We start from the raw sequence: 13,650 nt of genomic DNA, 5'->3' as shown, positions 1-13,650 counted from the left end.
ATCTGCCTGTGGGAGTGGAGCCGGAGCTTCGCTAGACTGTAATTCCGCTGCTATTTTCTTTTCTTTTATAAGTATGTAACGTTATTATTATCTTTTCTTTTGTAAGTATGTAATGTTATTATTATGATGGATTTATATATTAAATTGTCAGCTTGTGTACCTCGGCTGATTCCTGGACGAGGATTTTATGCACAAATAAGTTCGGAAATTACTAGTGAATTTTTGGGTGTGACAAGAATAAAATAATATATCCGCCGATTTAAATGAAAATCGATGATTGGATTACCACTTGGCAACCTAGAAGCGTTTGTAAGGTGTCACTTGGCAGCTTATGATCATTTGTAATATATGTTTAATAGACTTCTAGTATATAATAGTCTTTTTTTAATTTCTAAGATTTTCTTTAATTTAAGAATGTCATAGAGCAACTTAGAAGCATTTATAAAATATTTATTGGACTTTAACACTGCACAGGGGTGGGGAGAGAGGGAAAGAGGTTTGGGATTTTTTTATTAAAAAATCTAACAACCTAAATGTATCTATCAATTTAAGTAGAAATCGATAGTCGGTTGCTTTGTATTTTTATGATTTTCTAGTACTTTTCCTAGTTTAATTGTACCACGTAGTGACTTAGAAGCGTTCATATAGGATGTTTAACGTCGTGACGGAGGGAGAGTTGTTAGACCTATTAGTTGGTTTGTTTGTGATTTTCTTTTTATGCCTAGAGAAATAATTTTGATTTTAGTTTCTAATGAAATAGAAAATAACGTAGGAAGGATCAGAAGGAAAGTACCTACGTTTGTAACTTCGTATGATGCCAAAACTATTGATCTTGTTTGTTTGTACGTTAGTTCCGGATGTGATTTATTTCTTTTACAAAATAGTTCAAGCCATCCAAAACAATAGGCCCAACTATTTAAATAAAAATAGATGGTTGGATTTATTTTATTTATTAGAATGCCACTTGATGACTTGAGAGCGTGTATAAGATGGCCCAACTATTTAAATAAAAATAGATGGTTGGATTTATTTTATTTATTAGAATGCCACTTGATGACTTGAGAGCGTGTATAAGATACCACTTAGCAGTTTGGGAGTAGTTGGGTATGACTTAGGAATATAAAAGGATAGATGGAGAGCTAGCTAGACCTAGTAGGTCAAAAACCTTTTGTTGGCTTTTTTTCTCTCTAAAAACAATTTTAATTTTAATCATTTTGGAGATAAAACAAAAGGATCGGTGGTGCATATACGTGCTTTGAACGTCTTACATACGTGCGCATCCCACGCAAAGGTGGGACGGAGGGATTTTTTTTAACGGAGCTCTTTATATTTTAAATAATGGATTTAAATAAAATAATATTGATCTGTTTAAGTGAGCAATATTGATCTTAAATTTTTGGTTTATTATAAATTAAATAATATAATTTCCATTTAATTTTTAGTCAATATTTACATCTAGCTATTTAAATACGAAGATGTGAGAAGGGGAGAGACGGAGGGAAGATGTGTGTATAGTGATGGTAAGTACGTGACTTTGGGGTATGTATGTACGGACGTAGGGGGAGGGAGGTGGAGGTAGATGGGATTTGTTTTTCCTTTTTAAGGATTATTAATCTAATGGCTAAAAATAAAAGATAATGATAGGTCCACCAAATTAAATAAAAATTAACGGTTAGATGTTTTGTTTGCCACGTGGCATCACAAGAGTGTTTATAGGATACTATATGGTGGCTTAGGAGCGTTTGTAGGAAGTTTTATGAACTTTTATAATATAATATAATATAATATAATACAATTGATAATAGATAGATAGATAATAGATATGCATGTTTCTCTTCCACACATGCGGTCATGCTGCACAACTAGAATTGGCCAACTCCAATTCCAATCCCAATTCAAAATCCATCTCTACACGTAGAGACAGCCTGACTGGTCTCACTCATAAGTGAGCCCTGGTGATTATAGTCTCAACCAAGTCACGTCATTGTAGAGTAGTCTTAACAAAGTCACCGTTACGGAATAACTTGGCGGTGTCTCTAGCAAATGTGGAGAATGGCTTGGCAACAATGGATAATGAGAAAAACAGTAATCTGGATATCTTTGATGCCTGTTCTATATATGGTACAGAAAAGGAAGATGCATGTCGCTCAAAGTGGATACATTTGTAGTGAAGAAATCACCATGCATTGATTCTTCTGAATGATCTTTCAGACCAAATTGCTCCTGCAATAAATCCAATATCTCACCTATCCTTTTAAGGACTTCATTTCCATCATGAACACACATCTTCCTGATGCTGGTCCATGACGGCAGCTGGCACTTGCGGCGAAATTCCACAGAGCAGCCAATTAAACAGTGCATCCACTTTAAAAGAACCATCCATGTTTCTTGGAGCGATCTTCTGGCTATCGAGAAATAAAACACTACCGTCTTGAACAAGAGAAATTAAATTGAAACTATCCTCATTCTCTTTTGTTTCAACACAACTTCTAGTTATTCCCACAATTCAGGCATTTCTCTGCAGAGAGGTAGAAGAAGCTCCTCCCACGATGGGCAATCTCTCTCAATCTCCCGGCAATGATCGAAATAGGCGTCCCATTTCTTGAGCCTGTGGCGCCTGCCTTTCTTAAACTTGACCTCGTTGCTCACAGGTTCAACAAAGGAGACCTCAGGTTCATCAAGAGATGAAAATGCCATAGGGTCAATAGAGGGGATTTCAAGTCCATCAAGAATCGACAATGCCACACAACCAACATCGGAGACTTCAGATCCATTAACAATCGAAAATGTCTCCCTTATCCTGGTTATTTCTTCTCTTCCTTGGAGGTTGGTCTCATGGTCGTCGATGGCTGCATCAATGGCAGCAATTGCAGGAGCTGGTGAATGTACTCGCTCTCAACGTGTGATTGGAACAAATTACAATCCAAGAATTACCCCTCTCCGACGACTCTGACCCCTGCATCTTCGTTGTTTACTTAGAGAGCAGTCACGAACAGCTTGGCAACAATGGAGAATAAGAGGAATCTGGAGATCTCTGATGCCTGTTCTATATGTGGTACAGAAAAGGAAGACGTCGCTTATGCTTTATGTAGATGTCCCCAAGCCAAGAACCTGTGGAGTACCAAGAATTATACAGGGATGACAATGGTGGGTGTTGTCGGATACTATACAGGAACTTCATGGATATTTTATCAACTCGAGCACGGGTCGGTGGAGGATCATGGGATGTTTTTGATGATCATGTGGTGTATTGGCATGTTCGCAATGAGATCAATCATAATAAACAGCCGCCCCCAATTGAGGTGTCCAAAAGATAACTGGAGAGCTATGTCACTTTGCTGTTAGAAGTGAAACAACATCCCCAAGTCAATCCATCAACAGGGAAGCATGTCATTCAGTACAAAATCCCTTATATTATGGGACGGAGGGAGTATAAAAGAAGGCTCCTTGCCGCTGGGAGAAACCACGGCAGGGGTGGATGAAACTGAATGTGGATGGATCCTTTGACGGTAACTCTGAAAAGGGTGGTATTGGGGTTATCCTCAGAAACAGTTTGGGAGAAGTAATTCAGCTTGCAGGTTTTTGGATTGGTGCAATGGTCCTTTGGAAGAGGAACTTTTAGCATGTAAAGAGAGTTTAAACATGGCCTTACAGCATACTCTCTTGCCACTAATTGTAGAGACGGATTGTCTGGTAGCGAAGAATCTTATATACTCTGCAAAGGAGGTGAGATCAGAAACAGCTTTCATCGTCACGGAGATTGATGAGCTGTTGTCAGGAAACAGGGAAGTCATAATTCAGAAAGTTCAGAGAACTGAAAATACCATCAGCAATACTTTAGCTAATAGAGGTCGGTGCGAAGCTCTCGCGGAGTTTTGGCCGGAAGATAGCTGTACTTACATCTGACATCTTGTATGTGATGACACTTGAGCTGAGTAATGTAAATCCCTTTTCTCCGCAAAAATATAAAATAAAATAAAAGGTCACCGTTACAAAATTAAATCAAATGAAACATTGGTCTCATACTCACATATATAGCTGGACCCACGTTTTTCTCATTTTCTTGAATTTTTTTTTTTTTTTGGCTATCTCGTTGTTTTACACGTCGCTGCTAATCCTTCTTGCTCCTCCCGTGCGCGCGGGCAACCGCCCAAAAGCGGTGAGCCGGTTAATCAAAATTTTGGAGCTGTGGTGGTGTGCATGCGTCGGTTAGGGTGAAGGGGCTGCTCCCGGTGAGATGGCTGGGAATTTTTGTAAAAAAACTCCTCGTGTTTGCACGGAATATCGCATGCGCCCTTGGTCCTGACATCCCGTTGTATTTCTTTCATATAACCCCTCGTCTTTCAGGAAAATACAATGCGAAGAAGAGAAAATTCCGCTTATAGGGGTAGCGCTGTAAACATAAAAACCATAGGGGGTTTTCTGCAAAACGTCCTACACTAACCCCCCAATCCCGAAACCCTTCCCCCATTCTCTCCCTCCCCTCCCACCTCTCCTCTCTCGGCGCGGGTTCCGGCCGGAGCTGCCGCCGGAGGGCGGTGGCGGCGGCGGCTACCGGCGGTGGCAGAGGTGGCTCAAGGCGGTGGCTGCGTGGAGGGTGGAGCCAGCGGCGGGCTTCCCTCCCTCCTCCCAGATCCGATGGACGCGGAGGTGGAAGGCGGAGGCGGCGCGAAGGGTGGACGCCGCGGCGGTGGATCCGCTGGGAGGGGCGAGGGCGGTGGCGTCGGCGGCCCTCCCCTCCGGATCTGGCGAGGCGGCTACGTCCGCGGCTGGATTCGGCACCGCCGCCGTCGGATCTGGCAACCGGAGAAGGCGGCGCGGAGGGTGGAGGCGGCGGCGGCGGCCCTCTCCTCCACCGTCGTCGCCGTGGTGCGACCTCCCCCGTTCCCGACCCCCTATATTGGATAAGGAGGGGAGGAGGGCGAAGGGGAGGGTGAAGGCAGTTTTGGAGGGCGGCTACGCCGGGAATGGGGATTTCGGTGGCGGCGGTGGCCAGATGCGGACCTCCGACGCGCACGGCGGACGGCGGGCGAACGGTGAGTCACCTTCCCGCCTGTCCCTCCCGCCTCTCCCTCTCCCTAGCCTCTTCATCTCCCTCTTCCTCTCCTCCCCTCCCCTCCCACCTCTCCTCTCTTGGTGGAGTGGTGGCGTGGTGCGGGACTGCCGTTGCCGACGAGGCCAGCTCGGAGTGGCGGACCATGGCGCGAGGGAGTGTCCAACACGCAACCCCTCCCATCTGCTGCCTCCGTGCCTCCTCCTCCTGTGCTGACGGCTCCGGTGGAGGCCCTCTTCGATCGCCACCGCGACCATGCCCGGCTACCCCCTTCCGCTTCCCTTTCTCCACCCGTGTCCCTCTCCTCCGAGCAGCGTTACCGGCCGCAGCCCCTCCTCCTGAGCTGGCTGTTGGTGCCATGCCGCGCCGCTCCTCCGATGAGTCGATGATGCCGCGACACTGAGCCTTCGTCGGAGAGCGTCTGATTTGGCCCTTTGTGCCCAGGTATGCTCAGCCCAAGTGTTGTCGTTGACGCCGGATTGCACGTCTCCTTCCTCTGCTTGTTGACTATCAGCAGGTCGGTTTGGCCACTGCAGGTGGAGCCGTGAAGGCAATGGCCGCCGCCAGCCAGTGGACCACCTTCTTGGTCCCCGTACGACCTGCGCGCGTCGATCTACTACCGGGGAACGCCGGATGCAGGCCGTCATGGCTGGATCTATCAGCGCTGGTGTACGATGGCATGAAGTTTTGCAATAGCGTCGTGCTTGGGACAATAGGAGTTGGTGCGATTTTGCGCCTGTTGCCACAACCAACCTCAACCTGGTGAATTTTGATGCTTTGCTTGCTTGCGCAATTCAGCAGATGTCTTTGATGGTGAGTCCCAACAACCCGTGCATCATCGAGGACAAGGATGATTTGGTTGCTGAGGATACAAACCACGCACTTTAGTTCAGTTTTGTACTCCAATTTGATATTTTTTTTGAAACGAAGGGTTTTATTTTTTTATTTTTTTTTACAATGCTTGCAGCTTGCAGGGTACCTCTGCGTGCACTGTGTATTTATCTCGAAGAAGTTATTGTGAAGGAGGTGACATGTAAGATGCTCTAACATTTTTCACTCTTCACTGATCCTAAATCTTCCAATGTTCTAAGTCACTGAAACAAGAACGACATGGCAGAGAGGATAAGAAGGGGTGTCCTTTTCTCTGAAAAGATAAGAATAGGTTAGTGTAAGTAGTTGAAATGGTGGTGCTACCAATTGCATCGCTTTCATGAATCCCTCATTTACCTTTTTTTACCCTATAAATAAGATGGCATATCCATTCTTTAGTGATGCTTTACCAAGAATTAGTTTTCACCAGTTACTGACATTTCAAACTTCTATAAGTACCAAGTGCACTTTTTTGGATTTGCTATCTATTGCACAATGTCTTACCTCATCAGTTAGTGCTAAAGATAATTCTTTGTTTGTTTTTCTAGCTCTCTTCAAGTATGTTCAAGTAGGCTAGCGTGAAGGTTCTCAAGGAGGTGACCAAGACGAGGAAGGTGCCTGTGCTGGAGGTGCCCTTGGCATTGACCAAGATCAAGAAGGCAAATCTTGAGACATCCTCATTCTTTGAGACTCTCAGAGGGACAGAGTTCCCGGTCAGGACATGGATGCGCATCTTTGTGAAGGTTAGAAATAGATGCATGATTGCTTGCAAGAGCAGTTGATTTGGTTTTTCTAAAAGGACTTTTTTTTGCTTGCTTACTTGCTTAGTTCGTTGGGTAAAAATGTCAGGATCAGCTGGAGAAAGGGTAGTGTACAATGTTTTTATGCTGCATGAGCTCCTTAATTAATCGTGTTCTTCATTATTTGTCATGATAGTGAAATAGTGATGATGCTTTAGCAGCCCAGTTGCCATGGGCATTCCTGACATTGAGAACTAACTGTTACAGTGTATTACCGCACCCTGTTTGCTGAACACTGCAAGAACTCCTGAATTCAAACTGTTTGTGATAGTGTGATGGCCATGCGATATTAACCAAAACAAGGAACTGACATACCTAATTTTAAATTGTTGTGTAAGGCTTTATTGTAGTCGGAATAAACAAATGTTTGGAACCGTGGTCTGCTATATATTATGTGTTTATCATTGCCAACTCCTAAACCTGTATTTGAACTAAATGAATTTGTATTATTGTATTGTTTATCACCACAGAAAGAGGATTGAGAATGGTGTGTATTTGTGTCCTTAACCTTTAAGGGGAGACTCATGAAAGAAGAAAAAGATTCTAGACTTTATGGACTTTCTGTCCCCTCAATTTCTGCCATTGTTTGGAGCCATGGGACCATCACCAGTTCAAAGCTATTGACAGTGCTCTTTGTAGTGGTTCCAGACGTTACCATTGTATATATGTATCTATTTACATGTCTAACTTGATGCTTATAGAGATTATATTTGTTGTTTATGTATTTTTTTGTGAGTTATTCCCATATCAAACTAATTTAGTTGCGACTTTGGAGTTGCTGGTATAGTAGAGAATTGAATGGCTCTGCTTTTTGTAAGTGCAAGCAATTGTGTTCTTTGGGTTTTATACTAATTCTCGAACTTGATGATGTTGGGCCGGTCGTTCATGACTCTATATTTGCTAACTCAATAGAACTCTTTTATGTTATATCATATTTATTTCCAAATTTTTGGGTTTGTAATTTCTTTCTCTATGAGCAATTCTGGTACTACATTTACGAATGTAAGAGACATGGTCCTAATTCGTGTATGTCTAGGGAATGGGCATTGGTTGGAAAAAAAGTTACTCCATGGACCTCCTTTTTATTAGGCTCATGTTTAACTTGCCCAGCTGGTAGTTTCCTAAAACTTTCGTTAATAATGTGAATACACCAAACTTGTTGCCCATTTTTATTGTGAATACACCAAACCTGCTTCCTCTCGGGTAGTGGTTGCCATTTTTATTGGGATTTTCTGATTTTTATCACCATGCTGCTGCTCTTGTTTTTTAACAAAAAGAGGTTGCTATGTATGTATGGGTTTTCAGTTCGTAGTGTGTGTTGATTTCTGAGTTATATCTTCCGTACTTTCTGTTTGCTTTGACCTGTTAGGGTTATTTTTTTTCGCGTGAGTTCCTGATTAGATTGGGTGTTTATTTGTACACTGAATTAATTGTTTGTTGCTTACCCGTTCCTGTATATATGTATTGTGGGCTTGTCCATATCAATTACCATATAATGGATAAATGCGCAGACCTTTATACAAGTATTAACAACTCGCTGTAATTTCATTTGATACATGATCTGCATAGTAAACCTATTGGTTATCATTGCCAAACCCATTTACGACTAAATTCTACTTTTCAAACCAATCTCTGCTGTCCTCGCATGTTACCGCCTACTTTCCCAAACTGTACCATTTTTCATCTACCCTTAGATGGAAAAAAATGTACACAGTTCTTAAAAAAGGGGCCCCATATAATAATCTGATGTTAAATTAAATTAATATGCATATAATATGCCATTCCATGTGGTCAAATTAACCTTAATTACGTGTGTAGTTCTAACAACGTAGGTGTTAGCTTGCGCGGCGTGGCGCCGCGCTCATATTTCTAGTATAGATCAACTGACTAACTGATTATGAGAATATAAACAGACCATATTGTGTATATGGCGCAGCGTCATCTATAGGCAACTTGAGAATCTGCATAGTGCTGATACAGTGCAGCTAGGATCAAATGCATGCTCACAATAAACCCAATTAGTCACTCCAAAAGGTAAGCACCCTGAAGTGTTTCTCAAGAAGATTTATCATAGTTTATGGCATCTCACCGTAATATCTTGCAAAATAAAACAAGCTAGGAGAGAGATGATCAGAATCATCGGAGTACAATGGATAACAAGCACTCCCATCATGCATAACATAGTTGTATATCCTCCAGATAGAACCATAGATTGCTATCAAACTATCCTTGTTAAGGACATGAGTAAATTACCGAATATAGTTTGGTGTATTCGGAGTATCACTTGGTCCAGAGTATGTTTTCCTAACTACTAAGTTGAAACCCCACCTAGACACCTAGACATTGTCATCTTGACACACAAAATTAGAGGTTCCTAGCTTCTGAACCATAGCTATCCACAAATTCAAGTATCTGAGCTGACTGTAGACCCCAAAAAAGGAACAAGTGCTGTTACCTCCTACCACCAATCCACCACCCTGAATCATAAGAAATGCACACAACTATTAGCAGTTTTATGAGAATCAAACAATGGAAAAATGTTATGTAAACAGGTAAGGTGTTTGCATGATGTATATAGAATTCACGGTTATATTGGAATAAAAAAGAATTAATGGTTAAATAGCTTGCTACTGCTTCAAAAATTCTAAATTAGATTGTGGATGGAACGTGTGTGGCTCTATGTAAACCTGAAAAAATAAATTTAAAATCCATCATAGATAAATGAGAAGTGGTACTGTAATGCATTCTGAGCAGTACATGCCTGAATGCTTGTCCTTATTTGTATCTTAACATCTAGGATAAATTTGGAATTGAACTTTTCTATATTTGCATAACACTATGTACTGCATCCATAATAAAAAAATGGATTTGTTATTGAAACATTTCAGCATGGTGGGTTCACTAGGGAGTTGCTAGCTTCTCTAGGCATCAAAATTGCACTCTAAGATGTCCATTATTATTTTTCTTTGCAACTTTTGAGTATGGACTTGTAAGCAGAACATTGTTATTTGTGCGTTTAGTCCGATTTTCATTAGGACTAGATACTATGTTAAGTTTAAACTAACAAGAACATCCACAAGTTGATAATGAAAAAAGTTGATAATATGCAACATATATCTAAAAAGAAAAGGAAAGTCTAGTCCTAATGAAATTCAAGTTACAGTATGATAGAGTGTAACAGTTCAAAAGAAATTTGGATGCAGGGAAAATTGATTAGCCACGTGTAGATTTATTTCTAAGCAGTGATTAGATTTGCAATAAGCCAAAACTACCGAGCAAAGTGTCTATCAAGATTCTGATGCGAAATAAAAAATATTGAGGGGTAAACGCACTTAATATTGAGTTAGTCTAATATAATACAGCTAATTTCAGGCAGATGGATTATGGAATCATATTACTACTTGTAAAGAACTTTCAGCTACTCTCTTATACACCACATAATCACACTATGAGGCAAATTCTTAAACCACACATAATCACACCAGAATCACCATAGTAATCAAACTAACATTTGCATTGACAATTGAAAAGAGATAAACCCAAATTACCTGAAAAATTCAGCCATCGGCTGTAGCCGAGAAGTAGGGGAAGATGGGTTGGCCGTACTCCATGCCATCTTCCGTTGCCAAGCACTCCATCTCGCCGGTGTCCAGATGGTACGAGAAGCGCCCAAATCTAGCGGTGGCGATGAACACCTTGCCGGTGCGGCCGGCGTCGATGTCGCTCAGCCAGAGGACCAAGTGCCGGAGCAGGACGTTTCTTGACAGCCATGGAACCGCGTCGAGCACCTCCAGCATGCGCACGCGCCTCTCCATCACCCACCCGTGGTCGCTGCCTTCGCCGCTCCCCAGCACCCAGAGCTCCAGCAGCCCCGGCGGCTCCAGCGAGGCGACGCACAGCCGCCCGCCCGCCCCCGGCATCTCCCCGACGCGGTACCTGTGGTGGGTGGTCGAGTCCCACATCGCAGCCGGCGCCCTCAGGAAGGAGAACGGCAGCGTGGCGGTGTCCAGCGCGAGCGTCCAGGAGTTGTTGCGGATGTGCCAGTACAGGCTCCCCGCGGCGCGCACGGCGAGGCACTCCAGCAAGTCGGGGTCGAACTCGATGGCGACCTCGCGAGATCGCGGCAGCGAGATCCAAAGGCACTCGCCGTCGCGGTACGTGCCGACCCAGGCGCACGGGCAGCCGAGGTTGACGGCGACGCAGACGGCCCCGAACCGCAGCCCCCCGCCGTCGCCGTCGCCGCCGGGGTCCCCCGCCGCCGCGTCGTCGCGGGAGAGGAGCGCGGCGCTGAATATCCCGCCACTGGAGTACTCGTCCACCGGCGGCGGGTGGAACAGCGCGTGGCGGCGGGAGACGGGGTCGCAGACGAGGAAGGCGTCGTGGCGTTCGCGGTGGCGGAGGAGGAGGATGGTGAAGTGGGAGAGGTCGGGGACGAAGTCGAGGGAGAGGCGGCGCGGGGAGGTGGAGGAGGCAGCGAGGGGTTGGAAGGCGGGGACGGTGAGGGTCGTGTGCGGGCGGGGAGGGCAGCCTCTGGGAGGCACCGGCGCGGGGTGGTGGAAGTAGCCGAGGAGGGGGAGAGGAACCGGAGCGGCGGAGTGGGAAGAGAGGAGGCGGCGGAACGTCAGGGCAGCGCGGCGGCCGGTGGCTGTCGCCGTCGCCGTCGCCGCCATCGCCGGAGTCGGTGGAGGAGGCGAGGGGGTGGGGGCGGTGTATGTATCACTTTTTCGCTGCTGCTTTTTGTGCGCGATTGGTTGGGTTTCTCGTCGCAGAGAAAGGCTGCAGAGAGCAGAGCAGTGTACTGTGTACAGAGCGTGGTAGACTTGTGGCAGTAGGAAAATGGAAAGGTGCACACGACTGCTAGAACCCTTTTTACTCCCCCCCCACACTCATTTTCCGCGCGTACGTTTTTTTAAAGTGTGTTTTTTGCAAAAAGGTTCTAAAGTTGTTTAAAAAATCATATTAATCTATTTTCTAAGTTTTATATAGCTAACTAGCATGGTGGCCCACGCAGATTGCGCGGCTAGTATCATTATATTCTCTGCCATATAATAGCATATATGTTTTCTCAACGTATTATTCAAATATATTAAAATAACAACATAATTAAATTTTGTCCTACCTTCACGAAACTACTATGGTATAATATTCATATTGTATTTTATATATGTGTTAGTTATTAATTATTTTTAATATCAAATTTTAGTTATTTGTAAATTATATTCCTATATGGACTCTATAATCATATTTTTAATATTTCTTTTTTTTTAATTTCGAATTTTCGTTATCTGTAAATTATATTTCTATATATACTCTAGGCTCTTCTTCCGATATTATTTATTTTTAATTTTTAATTTTTATTATTTCTAATTGTATTTCTACGTGGACTCTAAACTCATCTTTCAATATTCTTTAATTTTTAATATTCTTTAATTTTTAATTTCGAATTTCAGTTACTTCTAAATTGTATTCTTATATTGACTTTAGACTATTCTTCCATGTTTTTTTAATTTTGATTTTTAGTTATTTATAAATTGTATTTTTTATACAAACTCTAAACTCTACTTTTAATTTTATTATGTTTATTCTGAATTTTAGTTAGTTTTAAATTTTTATATGGACTCTATACTCTACATCGAATATTCCTTATTTTTAATTCTGAATTTCTATTATTTCTTAATTGTATTTCTATATGGACTCTATACTCTACTTCTAATATTCCTTATTTTTAATTCCGAATTTCTGTTGTTTCTCAATTGTATTTCTATATGGACTCTAGTGTCCTCTTCCAATATTCCTTATTTTTTAATTCCGAATTTCAACTTTTTCTAAATTGTATTTCTATATGGACTCTGTTTTTCTTTTTCTCCGATTAATACGAGAATTTTTAGGCCGTGAGAGCGAAGGTGGAGGCTCCTTTTTCTATTCCTTAATTTAATAGATACTTAATTAATCACGTGTTAATCCATCGCTCGGAAAGTTGCTTAATTAATTTGTTTTTTATAGCAAAAGAACACAGCCTTAGACCATATCACATCGGATGTTTAGACATTAATTTGAAGTATTAAACATAGACTACTTACAAAAGCTAATTCGCGTAACAAATTTTTTAAACCTAATTAATCCATAATTAGCACACGTTTACTGTAGCATCACATAGTCTAATCATGGATTAATTAGACTCAATAGATTCATCTCGCGAATTAGTCTAGGGTTATGAAATGAGTTTTGTCAATAGTCTACGTTTAATACTTCTAATTAGTGTCCAAACATCCGATGTGCCAGGGGGTCCATCCAAACAGCCATTAATCCTTCACCTCAACCTTAATATGTCAAAACAGTATCTCAGACATATTTCCTCCGGCTCCGAAACAAATTATGAATCTGAATATAGGATCATCTTATGATCTTTCGAGCATTCCCTCCATGCACAATGATGTCGAATCCACGCTGTTCAAGTGATCTTTTGAATAACGAGTCTTGCGAAAAAAATGCTTGTAACAGAGGGACAGACGACCGTGTCACGAGGACGGATCAGTTCCCGAATTGGGAATACAAACTTAAGGTGTTTGAAATAGAGTACACCTTAGTCATGCAACCGGTTTAATTTAGAATACATGTATGTAGGTGTGTTTAGTTCACGTCAAAATTGTAAGTTTAATTGAATTTGGAACGATGTAATATAAAAGTTGGAAGTTTGTGTATGTAGGAAAGTTTTGATGTGATAGAAAAGTTAAAAGTTTAAAGAAAAAGTTGGGAACTAAACCAAGCCTGTGTATTATCACAAAAGAAAATTTGTTTGTGCTATAACTGCTATCCCGATGTAGATAGAAAATTTCAAGCCTGTCGATGCGCATAGCATTCAAAGTTTAACCGGAGTAATTGAAATACCATATGAAACGCTACAGTGACAAAGCAAATCCATGGAAT

The 13,650-nt window shown here is 42.3% G+C and overlaps 2 protein-coding genes across 2 annotated transcripts; one reads left to right on the top strand and one right to left on the bottom strand.

Annotated features, from left to right (window-relative positions):
* The first annotated feature begins 3,006 nt into the window (after nucleotides 1–3,006).
* On the top strand, nucleotides 3,007–6,666 carry LOC127784663 (uncharacterized). The gene is made up of 4 exons (XM_052312004.1): nucleotides 3,007–3,147; nucleotides 4,415–5,036; nucleotides 6,021–6,086; nucleotides 6,472–6,666. The coding sequence occupies exons 1-4, from the start codon at nucleotides 3,007–3,009 to the stop codon at nucleotides 6,498–6,500; spliced, it is 858 nt and encodes a 285-aa protein (XP_052167964.1). The 3' UTR covers nucleotides 6,501–6,666.
* An 839-nt stretch (nucleotides 6,667–7,505) lies between these two features.
* LOC127784752 (uncharacterized) lies at nucleotides 7,506–11,477 on the bottom strand. Its single transcript, XM_052312104.1, has 2 exons — nucleotides 10,272–11,477; nucleotides 7,506–9,200 (listed from the first exon to the last, which is right to left on the bottom strand). Exon 1 carries the CDS (start codon nucleotides 11,391–11,393, stop codon nucleotides 10,281–10,283), a length of 1,113 nt encoding a protein of 370 aa, XP_052168064.1. The 5' UTR covers nucleotides 11,394–11,477; the 3' UTR covers nucleotides 7,506–9,200; nucleotides 10,272–10,280.
* Between the last annotated feature and the right edge of the window lie 2,173 nt (nucleotides 11,478–13,650).

Source organism: Oryza glaberrima, chromosome 9, assembly GCF_000147395.1.
Source record: "Oryza glaberrima chromosome 9, OglaRS2, whole genome shotgun sequence".
NCBI classification, from domain to species: Eukaryota; Viridiplantae; Streptophyta; class Magnoliopsida; order Poales; family Poaceae; genus Oryza; species Oryza glaberrima.
Note: the sequence above shows the minus strand (reverse complement) of the source record. Positions and strands in the feature narration are given on the sequence as shown.